Here is a 21602-nt window from a genome sequence, read left to right on the forward strand (position 1 = left end):
GAATACACGTTTCTATTCTATTTTTGCCTCCGTTATTTCATTGCTGTTCTATATTTCACTTCAGCTTTCTCACAGGAGGTGTTACACCTGAATCCAAAGCAGCTGAAATATCACCTAGATTTTTCTGGTTTCTGCCTTTTGTTTTCTGATTGTCATAATGTTGCAAGTGCTATGTCATTGATGATGTAATCAACCAAGAAAAACAGGACCTTTCCCTTTTGTGAAAGTCATATTCCTCATTGAACTGATGATTACGTATCTGTTTCTTTCTCTCGGTAGACGTGCGTCCTGGATACTGTTTCTCTTCTCTGACTAACGGGCGCTGCGGCAATCAGCTCCCCCAGCCTTTGTCCAAAATGCAGTGTTGTTGCGACAGTGGCCGATGTTGGTCTTCTGGTGCAGCCACCGCTCCTGAAATGTGCCCGATCAGATCCACCGGTATGAATTCATCTGTATTCATATGAGTATGGTCGAACACTGAATTAGGCAGTGATTTTCTTTTATCAGCAGTGTTTTCGTTAGAGAACTACATAGAATGGTTCAGGCTGGGGGACACCTTGGGAGTTGTTTAGTCCAACACCCCTGCTCACAGCAGAGCCTGCTGTGGCAGGTTGCTCAGGACCCGGGGAAGGAGGGCTAGGGCAAGCAGACATAAACAAAGGATTTTATCTGTTGCTAATTAATGTTTTGTAGCCTGGTTATTCCAAATTTACCCGATTCAGGTTTTCTGTTCAACATCCTCTTCAGGCTCAAGTTACTTCCTCCAGAGCCTTCTAATAGATCCCTATTCCCTCTGCAATTTCACTCTCATTGGAAAACTGGGGTTTCCTTCCTCCTATGTGTAGCTTTCTGAGGTGCCATTTATTTCCTGAAATTTGACACAGAACATGATTTCTGCCTGCTACCAAAATGCGCTGTACTTTATCGCCTCCCTGTGTATTGGAATCCCCAGATAATGTGAGATTTGAGTTTAGAGAAGATGGTGAGCAGATTGTGAAACTAAGTGTGAGGGAGTGGAGGAAAGATGTTTTGAGATCGTTTAGGACTGGAGACCTAATTAAATGCTTTAGAATAGAAGGATACAAGAAGCTTATGGATTGATGGGAGGAGCTCAGAGGAGATGCGGAGTTTAGGGAGGAATTGGGGTCGTAACACCAATTCAAGGAGAAAACTTTCAATCTTAACACAGTCCCTGTTTTATTTACATACTTTCTAATTATTCATATCTAACTGGTGAATAAACTGGGTAGAAGAGTGAAGTAATTTGGCCAAGTCCACAGACCGAGATGTGGTGGAGAGGGAGCTAGAACCCAGGACTTCCTGACTCATAAATCCATGCAAGGTCTTCCAGATCATGATTGTGTGCATGCATGCATCTTTTTTTTTTTTTTCTTTTTTTTTTTTCTTCCTGTGTTTGGATACAAACTGAGACTATAAATTACTCTTTTCAAAAGTGCTTTGAAATTCTTTGAAAGGCTGCACATGTATGCAAGGTATTGCTGTCATTATTTAATCAAGTTCAGTTATTCTTTATTGTATCCTGAGAAAGCAAGATGAAGAATTCAGAGCTGTCAATGGCCCAAAGTGTCTCTAACTCTGAAGTGGAAATTTAATGCAGTATAAAGTGGAGTACTAGCTGCAGAGTGTAACCAAGTGGTTGCATTTTCAATGTGGGCAGCAGACCCAGATGTTACTATAAAATAGGCTGTTTATTGCTAGAAATTATACATGGAGATTAAAGTTGCAATAAAAAAGGCTTGCACTGCATTTCTTTGCATAACATGGCAGTAATTGTTTATGTGGAGTGACAGGGTTTACCGTTGACACTATAAATACTTCAAAAGTGGTATCTCAGGCATCCAGCCGTGTGTGTGTGTGTGTTTGTCTGTTCAGTCCTCGCCTCAGCAGTCCCTTCATGTGTGCTAATTCCATTCTACCAATGGGCAGCCCCAAGGCCATGACTTCTCTTTGCACGGAAGGCCTAGGCTCCTGGGGGATTGGCTTTGGATAATTGGGTATTACCAATCAAGAATAAAAAAAGAAATACGATATCCTTTCTTTCACAAAGACTGATCAGGAGGTTATAGAGAATGTGTGATTAGAGAATTGACTATTAAAACCACTACCATTTGCAAATATTTGCATATTGGAATTGGTGTATGTACATACACAGACACTGTTTCTTCTGAATGTCTGTTTTATCGTAGGTAGACCACTGCTTGAGAGCAAACTCAGCTTACAGATGAATAGCCAAAATAGCTAGGAAAAAAAACCAAACAAAATACAATACATAATACAATAAAATTTTCTTTGGAATGATTTAAAGATTAAAATCACTCTAAGGAAGAATAGCAGGAAATGCAGTGACACATGGAACAAACCAATCACCTAAAAGCATTAGAATAAATGCAAAGATCGTAATCAGGAAAAGCAGAACTTTAGGCTACCATGTTTATTTAACAAATCCTCTGTGATTTGGTAGGAACTTCTGATGTGTTTTACAGGTGGAAATAGAAGTGAGATGAAAGTGTTGAAGGCTGAAATATCCAGCTTAGTTCACCCAAAACTGAATTTTCATTTTTTATATTGTTTCAGGAATTCGTGCATATCTGTAGCATTTTGGTTTTCGTTACATATTTCCTCTCCCCTGTTGTGCCATAAATGTTAAAATTTTGAAATCTGAAGATATTGGCTGCAGAAGTAGTTGTTTGTGTACACATGGATTGTGGACATGAATTAGGTCAGCTGGAAATGTGGTCTCTAATTGTGATACTCTGCATACATTCTTTGGATTGCATGTTTCAAACCCACACTTCCTGAAGACAAAAGAGTCGGGAGCAGGCAGAAAAGTGGGGCAGTAGGGCAGATGCCATTAATAGAGGTAAACAATAGCAGAATGCATAACACTCAGCATAGACTGTGCTTACAGCAAAATAGATCATTTTCCCATTGTCTGGAGAAGGATGAACTCGCTGTGGATCTGACTTGGTTTCTCTTTGTCTACGCTCCTTAGGCTGCACCTCATTTGGTTTCTGCTTTTATTGGCAAACTTCATTTTCACAGGGAAACAGTGTTAATGTATTCATTCTCTAATTGGTTTTGCCTCGATGCTTGTATTTGTATTTCCTTGGTTTAGGAGGCTGACTTTTAAGAAATCCAGTTGAAACTGGGCTTTTTTCCCTCTTCAGTATTTTTCTAACTCTGTGGCAAGCTTTATATTAAGTTAGATTGGGATCAAGCCCCAAAGTCCTGCTTTAGGTAAACTTCCCACTAAGTTCATCAAACATTTTGCCCAAAAGAAGACTGAGTAGATTAAGATCAGGTCCCTGCCTCACTATTCAACTTCACATCCAGAATGTCAGTTGCATTACCTTTTTACTAGCAATCTTCTAGCAAGTAGTATTGATATCCTGCTCCAGATTAATGACTTGATTCACAGAACAAAGTTTGTTACTGTAAAGAAAACATATAGGGTCAGATTTTCCAGATTATTTAAGGTTTGTTACTGCTAAACTGAAACACTCTGAAAAGGAGAAGAACTGGATCAAATGGAAAGGCTACAAGAGCCTAAAACAGCAGTCATGTTTTTGTTTCAGATGAATATCGCAAATTGTGCACAGTAGCTGCCCTGCTGCCAGCAAGACCTGACCTTCCTCCGGGCCGTCCTGACCTTCCTCCGGGCCGTCCTGACCTTCCTCCGGGCCGTCCTGACGTCATCCCTCCACCAGTCCCTCCTGTTGTTTACCCTCCTCAACAGCCAGGAATCATCTATCCATCTCGGGCTCCACCACCTCATGGTAAGAAACTTTGCCTGCTTCATTTGCATTTAGCTTCTTTGAAGACCTGTGTTTCTCAAGAGCAATGCACTCCCTTTAGCAGTTGTAAGCTTTTGCTTACTTTATGTGGACGTGTAGTCTCTGGATAGCCTTGTAACCGTAGTCTGGTAGCCATGTATCTTATAGCAAGATACTGTACTGTACTGTGTCTGTACTGAGGCCCATGTATTGCTGTTATTTTAAGGCTCTTGTGAGCTTCGCTGCATGTCAGCATTGAGGAATGTGAATAGCTCTTTGACTAGATTGTGATAGTGACTTATATTAAAGAGCTTGGCTGGGAGAGAGCAGCTTCTTTCAGTTTGTTTGCATCACTCTTGCTTGGCCAGGTAGGAAATGTACTGATAAAAATACGAGTCTGCTGGACACCAAGGGCGACCCAACGCAAAGAAAGAACATCTTCAGTGATACACATGGATGGTTTAGGTTTCTCTAGAGAAAGGAGGAAGCCAGAGCAGAATACCGATATATTCCTTATTCTGTCCCTTGCTCAAGGAATTTACTACATGCCCATATAGTCTGCAGTAGGCATGTGCCACTTGAAATCGCTTGGCATAGCCGCATACTCTTTAGCTAGTAAACACAAGCTGGTTTTGCCTATGCTCTGTGCAGATGCGAGCAGGCTCTGCTTGCACTGGCACCAGCTGAAACTATTTAGTCTTGATTCAGCACCGAGCTGAGCTAATATGCCTAAGAGTCAAAGTATGTTAACTCAGGCCTGACACTGCACTGACATAGCTGCACAGCTCTGGGAACACCGACAGAGCCAGCTCATGTCTGCTTGCCAAAGTCTGTCTAGGCATACCTTCCAGGGCTATCCCTGCCCTCCTCTCACTCCACCGTCTATGAAAATGGAGGTGACAGAACCAGTCTGCCTGCTCTTTGCTACTGTCAGCTTTTGGTACAGTCCCTGCAGTGCCACGTACCCACCTTACCAATAGATATGAGCAGACTTGGTCCTCTTTTGTCCCGCAGAAGAGGAATACAGAATCGGACTTGCCACAATGGAAAAATCAGTGGTTGCTAGCTGTTTTCAGACAAATCTCTAAGGGTCAAAGTGCCATTTTCTCTCTCCCAACACTGATTTTACTATGTAATTCATATTATGATAGAAGGTAAATGTTGACTTTTAATGAAAAATGCTGCACAAGATGCAGACTGAAAAAAATTTTTATGATGAACTATTAAAATATTTTTCCAACTCTGTTATTTCAGTGATCTTGCCGGTGAACTTCACTGACTATTGCCAACTGTTCCGACATCTCTGCCTTAATGGTCGCTGTATTCCCACTCCTGGGAGCTACCGCTGCGAGTGCAACAAAGGATTCCAACTGGATGTTAGAGGGGAATGCATTGGTATGTGGTTTTCTGCTGTAAATCACGAGGGGAATTTTGTTTTAAAGAAAAAAAAGTAATTCTTTTCCACACAATGTAGTAACTCTGAGTTCTTAAATAAAACAACCTCCTCCAAAAAAAAAAACAACCAGTAAATAGACTTCCAAGAACTAATTGCTTTCAACTACCAACTTATTTTTATAGCACTTTTACGTTTAAGACAGTATTTAACAAATCTTGTTACTTGCCACAAAAATACAGAAGAATTTCTCATTTTACTATCCTGTGTGTTTATTATATAATGTATTCATTAGTGATTGAAAATGATCTCTTGAAAATTCTACCAGCTCTCTGAGTAAGCAAATGAGCTATTGTTAAAAAAAAAATAAAAATAGTTATGATCTCAGGCTTAGTAAGATTTACAAGTCCTCTTTCAGCTCATCAGGTGTATCTTGGGCTCTTGAGCTCTTTAATTTTGGAACTCAGCCAGAGCTTGATGACAGGAGCAAGGATTAGCTGTCTCTTACATGCAAGATTTTGCTTCTGTCAAAATCTATGTCTCCAGTGGGGCTGGGAATGTGGAGGTGTGGGATTAAGACCTCTACCTCTCACACATGCAATATCTTGTCTTGTTGAGTACTCCTTTTTCCCAGCTCCTCCTTAGTTTAGAACATGGGATCATTTTACTGGGAATTCAGTGATGTCCTCTCTCATTTCAGATTGAAGCATACTATTTCTCCAACTACAAAACAGTAACATACCCCTGCAGACCTGAGTACCTTTCAACCAATGTCTTAATAAAAATATATTGTCTGTGTTTTGCAGATGTTGATGAATGTGAAAAGAATCCATGCATCAGTGGAGACTGTGTGAACACCCAGGGATCCTACGTATGCCAATGTCGTATAGGATATCAAAGCACTCCAACTAGAACAGAGTGCCGAGGTAAATTATGGTTTTACAGCCGTATCTGTACTATTGTATACATACCAGAAGGGAAAATAGCTTTTAAGCAAAATTTAACAGATGTGTTAAATATGAGGGGGTTTAAAAAAAATAAATCAGATATGGCAGTAAAAATGATTAACCTGCCTGAGCTGGCTATTCACAGACTGGGTTATGAAGAAAGACATTTTGTCTTGTGCTGAAAGTATCTTGGCACCATTTGTGGCTTCGAAGTGGAAGAGACGTGTTTTCTTTTTTTGTTGTTTTTTTAACTATTGAGACTTTTTTTTTTTTTGCTTCTTGGCGATCTCAAGGACAATTGAACATATCTTCTTTGGAGGGATACCTATAAAAGACTGTTAGAAGACTAAGAGAGGTGGACAGAAAGATAAGTCTTCCAGTGGGTAAATACAAGAATACAGTGTCCATTTGTTGTCCCTGCCCACTGTCAGAGAAAGAACTAAACATAAATTATAGCAATGAAAACTTAAATAAGGTATGGAAAAGTAGTGAAGCACAGGGAAGGTCTAGGTGGGGAAGCTGTAGGATCCCCATTATTGGTGTTTTGAAGACCAGGCTCAACAATAGTCCTGATGGTCTTCATCCTGTCTTCCTATGAGAGTAGGGAATATGTGGTTCCTGTGAGCATGGAACCTCAGTGGTCAGCCCTCTGTCAGGGTTCTGTGGCTCCCAGACTGTCCTGGGTGGGAATTTGACTGTAAAGGTGGTTGCAATCCTTTATAGTTAAGTCATAATGAGAGATTTCTGGCAGGAGAATGAATGACTACTTTGATATTCCATAGGAAATGAAGCATCTAAATGAAACAGGATGTTTGAATGCTCAGAGTCCCAGCTTGTCTTCATATTTTGCTTTCTGCACTAAGAGGAGGGTTCCTTGAGCATGCATTCCTTCTGAAGCAGAGAGTTTCTAAAAAGCCAGAAGAAAGCTATCTGTGTTGGTGCGCGATTTTATTTTTTTCCCCTTTCTGAATCAGAAAGGTATTTGTGGTACAGAAGCTTACTTCAATCCAGGAGGACATGCAGAGCCAGCACTGCTGCTGCGTGTTGCTGAGAGTATTTGACCTAATTGCTGCCAAATAGCCATGTTGTGGAAGCATCTTCATAGTTCAGCTCACTAGTGGTGAAGGAGTGCTGAAGTGGAGTCTCAGCGATGATGAATTTACTCATGAGTCATTTTTGTCACAAGCTTTTAATTTGACTGATTCATTACACAAACACATGGTTGTCAGAAGCCCAGTAGCTTAATGGCATTAAAGTGTGGTCACTTAGCAGTTCCTTTGCAGTCTAAGGGAACTGTGCTGGCTTGACAGGCAGTTCAGAAAATGCTACAGTGTGCAGAATCTTTCTTTTATGAAGGAATTTTTAGGACTAGTTTAGGGGAAAGAAAAAGGCTAGTGGGGTGCATTTGGCAAAATATGCATATAGCACTGGTGCCTGCCAAATCAGCATTTGCTGTAAAATTACTTTGCATGACTACTTTGTGTGTTGAGGTTGTGGTTTTTGCATACACAAATGTGTCTGTGCTGATATGCTTTTGCAAATGTATTTCTTACATCCATTCTTGAAAAATGAAGTCTCCATAAAGACCAGATGCTTATCTAGTCCTTGCTGCCAGGCTCCAGGGGAGGGGTTTTTCTGCCTGATGAGTCTGATAGGTGACTGATTAAATGTTGCAGTCTGTATCGCCAGCTGCTGATTCGACTGTTATTAGGATCCCTTATAATTCTAGTAGACGTTTGGCTGAATCAATATGCTGATTGGAGACACAGATGAATAAGATTGTCACATTATGATTAGTGATCAAATCAAAAAATGCTTTTCAATTGCGAAGAGGGGATGTAAAACGGACCTGAAAAAAAAGTGAAATTTTATGATGATTAGCTATGAACGTATGGGAGTCGAAGCTTTAATAACTAAGTACCTACTGTAATCTACCCGACATTTCTGAGAGGAGGAGGTCAGACAACAAAGAAGATGGAGATTCCCCTTTTAGAAGTCACATGGAAAAGGCGAGGGGTAATGGGTACAAGTTACTCCTGGGGAGATGCCGATTGGACTCGAGGAAAATTTTGGACAATTAGAACAATCAGCCCCTGCAATAATCTTCCCAAGGAAGTGGTGGATTCCCCAACATTGGACACTTTTAAGATTCAGCTGGACAGTGCTGGGCCCTCTTGTCTAGACTATGCTTTTGCCAAGAAAGGTTGGACCAGATGATCCTTGAGGTCCCTTCCAACCTGGTATTCTATGATTTCTGCCTGTCCTAAGGAAAAAAGCTGGTGGAGTAGCTGAAGCCAGGCTCAGGTACAAAAGAGTGCCACAAAAGTGGGGAGAAAAGGACTGAGCAGAGAGAAAACTCTGATTTCTGATTGCTGATCAATTATGTTTATCAAAATGAGGGGAGGTTTATCACGCCTGTACACTTTTACTGGAAGTCAAGAGGGCTGCAAGCTGCCACTGCAGTAAGCTGTCATTTGAGCAGCTCTTGCCTCTGCTGGCCTGGTTGCTTTCGAAAGTTATTATCAGGGATTTCTAACCAGCTTCCTACTGCTACCGCACTGCTAAGAAGGTAAATGCGGGTTCGCAGTTTCAAGAGGCATCAGTTCCCCCTCAGGTAGGTGTCTAGAGAGCAAGAGCATTTAGAAGGACACCCTGTGCTCTGTTTCTTCCTGAGCGCAACAATACAACCCTGTGGAGAGGGCTTGGTGAAGGGCACCCCCAGGATATTTGGGAAGACAGCGTGGTTGCATGATAGGTAGGTCTGCACGGGCTGGTTAAGATCTCTGTGAGCAGAGTCCCCTGTGTGCAGGAATCTCTGGGAGATGGTCCAGGCCTTGATGGAGAACACTGAACAATCTGAAAAATGTCTAGACAGTCTGTCTCAGCATCTCCTCTCCCCTCGTTTGGAGGAGAGGGAGAGCTGCCAGCCTTGTGTGATATCACCATTCAGGTCCTCCAAAGCACTTGCCAAGTACCTCCTGCAGAGAGAGGGAAATGAGGAGCTGATGTTTCAAATATAAAATAAGCAGGAGAAATATCTTCTGAGGTGGGAAAGTCTCGAACTTTCCTGTTATCTTACAAAGCAGCAGCAAAAGGCAAGCTTCCCCTGTCTTTCCTTCAGTAGTTAGCTATTAAGTTAAACTTCAGTAAAAATATTTTCATGATGAACAAAAATGCAAAAAAAACCCACAATTGAAAGGGTTTGATTCTTGTTTGACCAAGCTGCAGGGTAGTGTTCACTGGAATTCTTTCACAGCAACTTGAAATTTCAAGCTGATGAACATTTTCCACCCCCATAATGTTCGGTTGTGGAAATCAAAACAAATCATTTTTCAGGTGAATATAATTTCTATATAGAGTTAAAAACCTAGGGGAAGGGGAAATGGGAAAAATTCCTCTTGAGTATCAAAAAGAAAAACCCCAAAATGTTTTCTTTTTGGTTGGCTTTCAGACATTGATGAATGTTTGCAGAACGGTCGTATCTGTAATAACGGACGATGCATAAATACAGATGGCAGTTTTCACTGTGTGTGTAATGCCGGTTTTCAAGTGGCAGCTGATGGGAAAAACTGTGAAGGTAAGACTTTCCTGAAGTTACTCCGTGTCAGTAATTACAGTTGCAAGAGGTTATTCATGTCAATGAAAAAGAAAAGGACCTCTGGTGGGAGGGAAGGGAAGGAACAAGGAATCAAATTTCTAAATACCTTTTGCTGTATCTGGGAGGGCAAGTAAACTGTCTTTTGCAGCCAGTTCTGGAGCCTTGGCTTGGCAATCCTTAATGGGGTGTCTGTCCAGCAGGAGAAATAGCACATACTATCGCAAAAAATCAGTTTCTTTGATGGGAGTGGTACATTTTAAAACGGAGCACAAGTCACATGCTGCCTGACTTTACTGTGTGTTTAACAGCATGCTTTATGGGATCTTACTGGGTGACTAGCAATGTGTTTTATGTAGATGCAGTCTGGTCTGACCCATAAAAACTGTTTTAAGAAAAATTTGTAAACATAATTGATGTGTTCCTACCTCCCAGATCTTTAGTGAAGAGGGGAAAAAGAAGAATGTTCTTTATCATGCTTCCCAAGGTCCTTGGGAAGGTTCCCAATGATCTATTCATACGTTAAAGGAATTTCAAGCACTGTTCTTAGAAACATTTTTGGCAGAATATTATCTCAGTGATTCAGCTCAAAGACTTAATGCCAAAATTCCTGGTTGGGATAGATACACGATTATTTTTTTTTAAATCATAAATTATTTTTGTCTGACTTAGCCTGTAAGTAAAAAGAAAACACACTATGTCTAGAAGTGTAATTTCTGTCCAAGACAGCTGCAATATTAAGGAAAATAGCACGATTCAGAATATATTGTAATGTCATTATGATCCAGTGATTTTATGTGCTAGTAGTGATTCTGTTAATCCTTGGTAGAGACAGACGTTTTAAGACTCTGTTTTTCCTGACTCTTTTTTAGATACAGTTTAGCACTATAAGCTGCTTTTTAAATATCTTATTATGGAATTATATTGACTAAATATATTTGGAAATGAATATATTTTGAAAAAAAAATCGATTCTGATTTCTTCCTTTCCCACCAAATACCATGTGCTAATAGTAATAAGAACCAGGACATTGACAGTCTGGTAAAACATTTTTAATTCCATTGCGTATGTTGCCAGAATGTCTGTTGCATCCACTTATGAAACAGTTTCTTCTCTGGCACTGCAGTGCATTGAGTTTTGTTCTTAGGAATACATATGCACACGCACTAATCAGTAAAGACCATAGCATTGTGTCATACCTTAATGTAACTGTATATAGTCCTTTGGATGAAACTGGTAAACAGGGCTGATTTTTTTTGGATGTAACATCCGAAACTGATTTCATTTGCACCAGACCGAAATAAAGACAGGATTTTAAGAGGATATAAAAGCTTACTCAAATCAAGCACAGAATTCTCTGTACTTGCCTTTTTTTTTTTTGCCTTTTTTTTTTCTTTTTTATTTTCCTTTTTTTTTTCCTGGTGTGAGTAACTGTGCGGGGTTCAGAATAGCAGTGTCTGGGACCTCCACATTTTCCTATTTGAGTCTTTCGCGCTATGCCATTAAATCAGAGAGTGAATAATGCTAGTATGAAGCTGTGATTAGTAAGTACCCTCCTATGTGACCTGTCATGCTGAATCCAGGAAAGGGGTAAGTTTTATTTTAAATGGAGGTTGATGATGAAAGTGCCCACAGAATGCATGCTTGAGCATAGTGCTGGGAAGTCTCCCACATCAGAAATCTTAGACACATCCAATGGAGATTACAAAAGTTTTCACTCCAAACACAAATGCCCACTCCTCCCCTTTCGGGCGTTCTTAGTAACATAAAATTGTGTTTACCATTCCAAATGGGACGCTGCTTCTGGCCTAGCTTCTGTTTACCTCAAGATTGCAAACTCTCTTAAATTACATGCCTTTCTCACTTCTTTAGAGTTTTTACCAACTGACAGTTCTTAAGCTGTCCAGTTTCTCATCTGTTTTTCATTCTCTTTGCTCTTTTTGGATGCATACCTTTGTATGTTTATGATTTATTAATGAAAAAACAGAGTCATTGCTTTGACGCATCCTCTTGGACAGTGCAGTATGTCTCATCCTATGTTTCTGATTATCATATGCCACTGACAACTAATAAAAAAATTAAGATTTATCTTTTGGCTATAAGTAGTAAGAGTTCTTTTACTGAAAAATTATAAGCATTGTGTCTATTATGTACATTTTCAGATATGGATGAATGCAGCATAAGGAACATGTGTCTCAATGGCATGTGCATCAATGAAGATGGCAGTTTTAAATGCATTTGTAAACCAGGGTTCCAGTTAGCATCTGATGGACGCTATTGCAGAGGTGAGCAAATAAATTATGGATTCCCAGAGCCTGTGAGTCATATTGCTCTGGTAGCTTCAAGAATCGCCTTATTTCCTTACAGAGATCCTTGGAGACAAGGAATACTGGGCAGAGTTCTCATCAGATATACTTTTTTAATGAGCTAGAATGATCTGTCATTGTGCAAGACAGTACTCAGTCTTCTCCACAGTGTTGAGCAACTGCCCTAACTAGCTGGTGGAAAATATTCTTTGATCAAGGACTGTGCGATCTGACCTAGTTAAACTCCAGGGTTTTTTGCCTATGAGATCTTCTGCAGTCTGACTCCAGTATATCTCTCTTTTTGTGTTTAGCTTTTTAAAGTTTTCTGCCTTTGGCCTTCCCAACACCCTGGTTCGTTGCCTTCTGTGGGTTTTTCTCCCATTCCTGCCTGGGTGTTCCTAGTCAATGCAGCATCTCTGAGGGGTGCCAGCACCCTGTGTGACCGAGATGCAGACATGAGCACCTCAGCAAGATTACTTTTCCATTTGCTGCTCTAGCTCAGCAATACCTCCTGTGGGAGACACTGCAGTGTTCTGGTTGCTGGTTATGTCATCAGAGTTTTCCTTCAGTCCCATCAGGAACTGGAAGTTTTGTGTTTATAAATCTCCATGTTTCAACAAGTTTTATAGGCACAAAGCAGAAGTCAAAATAAGGAATAAACAAGTGCTGGGCCAAGTTAGTTACAGTTTTTTCTTTTGAAAAACTTAAAATCCTTTAACTCTTGAAATCAAGGCAGAAAAAGCGGTTGCTTACACTTCGGCAAATTTAAAAAGAAAAGTGACACTGAATTACACTGCAGCATCTTGTTGTGGACCAATAACAAAAGTAAGTGTTTGAATAAATAATTTGGTTTTGAGAGTTACCAGCATGAAAGGTGAATTAATCCTATTGTTTCTTGAACACTGTTCCAGACTTAGATCTGAACTGCATAGAGTCTAGACTTAGACTTTAAATCCAAACCAGGGCAATAAACCCAGTAAAACGTCCAGAACTTCTCTTGCATTTGATAGCTTTTGCATTAGCTATGCAAGACAGTGCTACCCAGCCTTCAGGTGAGGGAAACAAGTATTTCTAATGAAAGGTGACCCCATTGTTGCTTTGTAATAGGATTGTCTTGACTGGGAGAATGAATTGTTCTTTAGTTTCTCAAATGAGCAAATGTGCTGATCCATACAAGCATCTCCTTACCTTAACAGCTACTGGCTGTGTTGGCTGCAGCCTTCACACACTTAGAGCAATCAGCTTTATTTCCATTCTTACCTGTTTTCCAAATGGGAAGTGTATGTCTGTGCTTTGCCAAAGCTTATTTCCGAGCTGGTCTGTGTATGGGACGACAGCAAGATTTGGTCTCAGACTTGACAAGGAAGAACTCAATGCCCATCAGGCCTTGGCACATCAGTCAGTCATGTTCCTAAAGATTACTGGCTGCTTTCTGTGTCCTTAGCAGAGATGTGACTCACTGATGCAAGCTTCACTCAAACACACTTGTCTTGATTTTTGCCTTGAGCATCTTTTTTTTTTTTTTTTTTTTTTTCACATCAGTCTATGCACTAAAGTGCCATCCAAGGAGATGGTATGTCAGTTGCTTCAGACTACTTAAAACCCAATGATAGTCCACTTCACAGCCTCTGTTACATGCCTTCTGGCTAAACAGAAGCATGTATACAGCCAAAAAGGGGTTTCTGGCCCTAGAGAAGTGTTACTCCTGTGCATCAAAGGAAGAATATTTGAAAATTATCCAAAATCGCAGGCAACTCTACTGATTCCTACTGAAAGTTGGAACAGATCTTACAGTAAAATGAAGCATTTCTCCCACTACTTTTCAACACTTACAATAAGCCTTGCTCTCTATGAATGAGCGCGCAAACGTTCATTACATGTTAAAATTACTATTGAAATCAAAATAAAACCAGATTTTGAGACCTTGACACCCAAATTACACTTTTTCCCATCTTCTTATTTGGCTCCTTTCTTCCACTTGCCCGAAGTATCATGAAATAGTTCCCAGGAATGTAGTGGCTAGAGAGAGCACAGTTCTGGTAAACATAGAATCATAAAATCGTCTGGTTGGAAGAGACCTTCAAGATCATAGAGTCCAACCATTCACCCTGCACTGTCAGGGTCCCTAAACCATGTTGCTCAACACCAAATCCACACGGTGTTTAAACACCTCCAGGGATGGGGACTCTGCCACCTCCCTGGGCAGCCTGTTCCAACACTTCACAACCCTCTCTGTAAAGAAATTTTTCCTGATATCTAACCTATATTTCCCCCGGCGTAACTTGAGGCCATTCCCTCTCGTCCTGTCATTCATAACATGTCATATCATAACATCTCTAGTTATGATAGTAAAAGTTTAAAAGATTGATCTTTAATAATGTCTTTTCCTGTACATTAATGTTTGTCCTTATTGAGTCCTTTCTGTACACACCACATGTACAGAGTAAATAACTTCTCTCCTGCGGAATGGTTAGCCTTTGACACACTCATTCTTCACACTGAATAAGCTGAATTTGTTTGTGAAGTGAATGCATTAGGATCTTACACAATGTAAGCTCCAAGCTCATGCTTGCACATGCAGTTAGTGCTGATGCATATTTGGAATGTGCGTATGGACAAACTGACATTTCTGCAGCAAATGACTACTTGCTTGAGCAATTTTGATATGGAATTGAACATGCGTTTTTGCCAAACTCTTTAGGGGATCAACAAAGGATTATAAGAATTGCAATGTGCAACACTTTGCTCCTATAAACATCTCATTTAATGCACTCTAAGCTGAATTTTCAACTATTAAGAAGAATTTCTAACCTGAAATTGGGAATACTGTAATTGACAGTTCCATAAAATCGGAATTTAAGTATAAGTACAGGGCATATGTTTGGCTGTCTGGTAAAAAATTCCACTCAGGCTTTATGAAGTAACGTGCCAAAAAAAGGATGTTACTCCATAGTCTTATGTATTCCCTGTAATACAAGACATACCAAACTTATTCGCCATTAGCTTTTTTCACTGATGATTTGCTGATTTTTTCAGAAATACTTGCATCAGACAGGCAGAGCTTTAAAGCATTATTTCTGTTCTGTACATTGTTTCATCTTTCGACCAAACAGGAATTCCCCAAGTTGAAAGCTATTGCAAGGCTACTGAAAGTGGCAGTTTAGTAGTCTGAGTAAATTTTTCCTGGTTAAAATTAGAGGACTTAGTGTACCCAGCTGGCACTACTGAGCAAGCTAAGCGGAAAAAGCAAAAACTCATTGAACATGGAGAGTGAGTTCATTAGTTGGTTTTCCAGAACCAGATTGAAGTATTCTGGCAAAAGTCAGAAAAATTAGTGTTTTTTTAAGTTGTCCAAATGGCTACTTTTGCCACAGAAGACAGCGGAGCCTTGTCAAGCTTAGAAATTTGGACCGGGTTGATTTTTCTGGGTGGAATCTCAGCCCTGGTAAAAGCAGAGGCTATTTTTACCCCATCTTTACTGGAGCCAGGTTTTCAGCTAATCTGCACAATTCTAAGTAACCCACTTCACCTTTCCAGAAAACATCCATAACAGTGTTTCCAACACATTTGTAAATCGGTGCAAAGCAAAATAGATTGCACATTTCACCTCTTATTAGCTTACAAAATCTTTTTTTAAAATAAACTACAGGAAAAGGAAAAAAAGTAACTTTGCCTTTCTGTTTCTGTAAGGAAGAAAAAGGAAAGTTAATTTTTGCTTTTGGGTTTGTTTTTTTTTTTTCAGGAAAAGTTGTATCTGTCAAAGGAGTTCAGTGTTGTCTTAACAAAATAACTGTCTACACTGTTAAATAGTATGAGCATGTTTTGAAGTCCCAACTCTGTTTTTACTTACACTGATTAAGGACTAAGTTTAAAGTGGGAGAAGCATTTAAGATTTTTCTGAAACAGAACAAAAGGTTGCAGGATGAAGTAGAAATGAATTGAGCCCGTGTACTTAAATATAACTTCTATTTTAAAATGCAGTTTGAAAAAGGAATCTTGGATCATACAAGCCATGTTTTATGCCAAACAACGCAAACAAAGTAAAACACAGAGGTGTTTCACTCTCAATTTGCCCTTTTAAGGTCAGAAAAAAGGAAATTGTCACACACACTGTCTCTTGTATATATTATGGAGAGTTGTTATGAAGTGATTATTTTATAAAGGTTATACATACTTCCAAACAATATTTTAAACACCCCTTTTCTTAATCACTTATAAAGTAATGGCATGCTTTCTCTGTCTGGAGAATGATCTTACTATTAACAGGATGCACGCAGGCTATATAATTTTTTTACTAATTTAACATTGCTTTGTGATAGTCTAATATTATAAGACTTCATTCTTGTATTTCATTGCTAAGGGCCTTATTGTTCAATGTACTATTGTTGGGCAAAGATGGTAGCTTGTGCTCAGCAATTGCTCAGGGCTCAAATCATTAACAAATTCCTTTCAACACTGGAGTGCACGCTGTCCATTAGAAGTTTATAAAATGGGCTGTAATGAGCATCTGATAGGAAAATCCAATTGTCATGCAGATCACCAGAGAGACACTACGTGCAGGGCAGGGTCTGACTGTGGACGTTCAGATGCGCTTCCAAAAACTGAACCCGCAGCAGGAGGAAGGGAAATTTCTTTGGTGGCTCTGTGAAGGCACCTTGTGGGGGGGTGAAAGATTCAGTTTTCTTTCTGAACTGATTTCTTACATCATGAACTAACTGTTAACACTGAAGGGGAATGCTCTGTTACACACTACAGAAGTCCTTTGTCTTAGCAGTCAGTTTCCTCCTTCCTCCGATTATGTTTTTGCCTGAATGACCCTTAATTGGGAATATGTACCTCTTGGGAACAAGCTAGGAAAATGTAGTCCCTTTTCACTCTCCAAGGAGAACGAAATTGTTTTGTTCTGTGCATTTTCTTCTTCCATTTCACAGAATGAATTTATCATTATTCCTAATAAAACCTTTACATGAACTAGTTTTCATTTACACTTGATGTTTTTCTATAGGATACACTGAAAATAAGCTGCACAAATGCAAGTTTCAGTCAGGCATTGAACACTATGTGATTTAATTTCTAATAAAGCTCATTCTGTTCTCCAACAGACATCGACGAATGCGAGACAGCTGGAATATGCATGAACGGGCGCTGTGTGAACACTGATGGCTCTTTCAGATGTGAATGCTTCCCTGGCCTTGCAGTAGGACTGGACGGACGCGTGTGTGTTGGTAAGACAAGCTTAATGTGTGGCGAGTCACCATTAACCAATGTTAAGGCGTTAATGTTGGACTGATGAGGGATGAAGCTTGAATGTAGAATTTACCATTTTTTCATGGTGAATGGTAGTCCTAGTGGATACTAACAGCTCTGAGATACTTATTGTGATAGCCCATTTTGCTCTTTTTTTCTTTTGCTTTGCATTTAAAGAGGAAAAATGTGGAGGCCAAATCACAAGGTCAGGTAGACTATACAGCATAGTGCTGTTGGAGGTAAGTAGTGCTGTATCAGTTTTGAGCAGGTGAGAATTTGCCTCATTTCTGTCAATGTAAAATTCTTCATTTGTCACTAAACTTAAAGATTTAATTACTCTCTCATCTCTTTTTAAAGTGGGACTTAACAGTTTTTCCACTTCCTGCTTCTCTACAAGCCAAAGATGTTTGAGGTGTTTGATTTTAAAATTCTACTCTGTCTGACAGTCATTATGGGCCAGTTTTTAAAAAGTGAGATGTCACCCTGGACCTGAAAAGATAAATGTTTTAAATCTTATGCACTGGAGTAGCATTAATGATTTTTTTTTTTTTTTTTACAAGAAAAGAAAGCGTTTTTTGAATGGCAGCGTGTTTTGTGATCTTTTCCTCGTGCAGGTTTTTCTTTTTCTGTCATTCTGCCTTTTTTCAGGTATAAAATGAAAACAAAAGCTTCACTGGGGCCTCAGTAGGTTTAATCCAAGTTGTTGCAGCAGTGGTGATTTTAGCCTTGATGAATCAGAAACAGCTAACAAGGTTGGGAGGGGGAGGGAAAATACTTCTTGTTAAAATCAAATCAGTCCTCTAACTCAGAATAAAGTGAACACTACTGAGGTTTTTTGGATGTTTTGAGATATACTCGATTCTAGCTCTGAGATCCTGCTGCTGGGCCTATCAAGTTACAAGTGAGTAATGTCCCTGTCACATGGCAGAGACTTTGTCCCTTTTCCCTATGGTTTCTTGCTAGTTCAAGGTTAAGTATTGATTGTTCTCCTAGTAGTTCATTAATACTAGCCATTAAATGCGGTAACTAATTTGTATGTCTGAACTTTTAGAATCATGATGAAGAAGAATTTCCTGTCCCAGGTAGAATGGCAGTATAGGTGGGTGAAAAACATAGGAAAATAGTGAAGAATGTTTTGTTTTGACAGCTATTTTACAGTGTTTATGTCGCCTGAGCTAGATTTAATACTTGTTGTAGTTTATGGCAGTATAGTTGGCTATGGCAGGATTAAGAGAGATTTATTTCCTCAGATACACATATGCGGAGCACGTGCTACGGTGGCTATAAGAGAGGACAATGCGTGAGACCATTAACCGGTGCGGTTACAAAATCAGAGTGCTGTTGTGCCAGCACTGACTACGCCTTTGGGGAGCCTTGTCAGCCCTGCCCAGCGCAGAATTCAGGTACAGCATGTTACTGGTACATGTTCTTAAGATTTATGCTGATAAACTATTTTTAGAAAGGTAAAATACCGTTTTGTATTAACATTGCACCCTAAATCAGGAGGGTTAAATTGTTGTATAACATTACATATTTTGAGCAGTCTCCTATTTTGCATGTTTGAAAAGTACAGGAGAGAATTTTTTGAGGCAACAGTAAATAACAATATCTGGGTCCAGAGTTGTTGTATGCATTAAAACAGATCTTCAAACAACAAACTCTATTTTGATAGATATGGATAACAAAAAATACCATTTTGACCTCAAGTAGTTTATGGAAACATCTTGAGTAATTTGTATATTCAAATCCGTATGTCCACCTGTCAGTCAGATGTTTGCTGCCTGAATTCTATATCCTTCAAGTGATCTGAAATTGTTTATGCAATAATTAGCCTTTGGATAGTCAAGGCAAAAACAAATGTCCAGTTAGGTCGGTACAGAATGCTTGAGTCTCTCACGAAAATCGCCATCAGGCAAAGTTGTCTGGAACATAACTTCTCTCTAGCAAGAAAGCGATTCTAATCATTCTCTTGGCAGAATCTGCTTTTAGGAAAGCACTTCTTCCAAGGCTGTGCTGACAAAGTCCTTGTCGTGAAGTCAGTAAAGAGACCCTGGTTTCATGGAGGTGACTGCAAGGAGCTAGTTTGAAGCTCAGCTTTGTTGAGTGATTCTTTTCACTCAGCAAATCTGTTGTTGCTTATAAACAAAATCTAGTTCAAAAGCATCTCATACTAATATAGTGTCAGCTTTGTAGGCAAAAAAATAATTCAAGATTTATTTTTAAAATCTCAGTTTTAACTGATAGCGTTATGAAAAGCATTAGGGAGACAAAACCAGTTGGAACAAATTAGGCTGGTTGAGCTGATGTAAGCTCTTCAGCAGGAACGTGCCAACTACCACTTTATAATATGCTGTGTTATTTAGAATAGGAAAACACCGAAGAACTGTTACCAGAATAGGAAGGTGTCTTTCCAGCAGCCTTTGCTGATATCAGCGGGCCCTTCTTATTGTACAGTGGAGTTGAAATCTTTTGTAAATGTTGGACTCTGTATCACTGACTTCTGTTTTATATTTGAAGTACTTTAGCAGAACATTTACATATGTGGAAGCTATTTTTCCTGTGTTATTTTGCCCACCTCTTCAATTGTTAAAAAAAGTGCCATTTCATGTAAGGTGAAGTGTAGCATTTCTTTGGGCTTTGAGTGGGGGAGGGAAGTAGAAGATTTCTTAGAGAGGAGCATTGTATCAGAGAGACTGAAAAAATTCCTGAAAGGAAAACATTTGTCTCTGTGCTCCTTCTCTTTGCAAAAGTTCCTGCCCTTCTGGACTAAAAGTTTTGCTGGTGCATGTCCAGAGCAGGTCTGCTTTCACATACAGTAGCAGTGATTACTTGATTCAGGCAGGGCTACATATTAATCTGCTGGTTATGATAGTATTGGCAGATGTGTTGCACATGATTGTCTTTAGAGAAAAGACAGCTAATTCCATAAATATCTTTAATGTTTATTAATTTTAGCATTGTAATTATTTCTGCTGTTCTTAAAGTGCAAATATATTGGAAAATGCTGACAATGCTGATCTGACTGTCAGTTTATTCTATTAATTGTTCTGAACTCAAAAGAAGAACTTGAACCCAGTGGTAATTAAGACATTTGAGATACTTTGATACATATTTTAATTAGTTTTTTTAAGGATAAGAGGTCTTGTTCTACTATGAACTCCTGAAGACATGCCTGCTAAGTGGAGTTATATATGGACTAGATTTATAGGAAAACTTTTTCTGTTTCCTCATCACTTTGAATGTGCACCTTGAGCAAGGATTTGGACATACGAGTTCTGGAGAATCTTGCTGTGAATATGTTATGGTTCATTTGTGTAGGAGGGCCAGCATGAAGTTTATGTCTATTCCTAAATGCCTCAGTTCACCATATGAAGTTTTTGCTCATCCATCTTCATGAGCAGATGCAGACCCTGAATCTGCTAAAATGTTTCATGGGTTCAGAACACTGTGAGGTTATTAATGTTTTTAGAATAATCGAAAGGCATCTTATTTCATTGGAGTAATTAGTTGACATATTTTAAATGATGATGCTGAAACCAATGAGTTAAGAAAGAATATTCCAGTAAGTATTTTCATATTTTTCCAGCTGAATATCAGGCTCTGTGCAGCAGTGGAACTGGCATGACTGCAGGAGGAAACGGTAAGATCACCTCATGTAATTCAAACTATAGCAGTTCTGGCTAAAAGTGTTACCTTGATATCCTTGATTTGTTAGACATGCTGGTGGGGATGAGAAGGAATGGGAGGAAGGCTTATTCAAAAGGCTGTTTGCAACACATTAGAATAATTTAGGATGAAATGAGAGGAGCTTGCCATTTCACCATTATGCCCTCTCTGTTTTATACCATGGAATGTATGTCAGTGCTGTTATAAAATAATGGCAAATTTGTGAGGTGTTATTACCTATATGACTTAATAAGCATATGTGTAAATGGTATTTGCACATTTCAACTGAAATTGTCCTGGAGAATAAAGTGATGTTGAACATTGAACTTCCTGACGTGTTTTCATCTGTCAAAAAGGCCAGGCTGACAGAGTTTGGTTAATTACAGAAAAAGAGCAAATGATTACAATAAAAGCTTTGTAGTCGTAGAACAATGAAACTGCAAACTCTAAGCCAGTCAACGCTTACTAGTAAATTTGCTGGCAGTACAGAGGGAAAAACATTCAGAAAGGAGGGATGTTCATGCTTTGGAGAGTGATGCCATCTGGAAATGCTATGAATCAGGAGATACAGAGGGGTATTAGTACATGTGCATGTCTAAATGTAAGACTCCAGTTCAATATCCCAGTTCTTATCTACAGTGCAAGTCTCTTAAA

The 21602-nt window shown here is 39.3% G+C and overlaps 1 protein-coding gene across 1 annotated transcript in view; it reads left to right on the top strand.

Annotated features, from left to right (window-relative positions):
* FBN1 (fibrillin 1) overlaps positions 1-21602 on the top strand; it is a 156323-nt gene that overhangs the window by 66535 nt on the left and 68186 nt on the right. Inside the window, exons 9-17 of the mRNA XM_086620462.1 lie at positions 280-438; positions 3597-3797; positions 5049-5189; positions 5994-6113; positions 9586-9711; positions 11892-12014; positions 17138-17260; positions 18533-18685; positions 20869-20922. Coding sequence (XP_086476588.1) covers positions 280-438; positions 3597-3797; positions 5049-5189; positions 5994-6113; positions 9586-9711; positions 11892-12014; positions 17138-17260; positions 18533-18685; positions 20869-20922 — 1200 coding nt within the window. The remainder of the gene's footprint in view (positions 1-279; positions 439-3596; positions 3798-5048; positions 5190-5993; positions 6114-9585; positions 9712-11891; positions 12015-17137; positions 17261-18532; positions 18686-20868; positions 20923-21602) is intronic.

Source organism: Tauraco erythrolophus, chromosome 14 (assembly GCF_009769465.1).
Source record: "Tauraco erythrolophus isolate bTauEry1 chromosome 14, bTauEry1.pri, whole genome shotgun sequence".
In the NCBI taxonomy this organism is placed as follows: Eukaryota; Metazoa; Chordata; class Aves; order Musophagiformes; family Musophagidae; genus Tauraco; species Tauraco erythrolophus.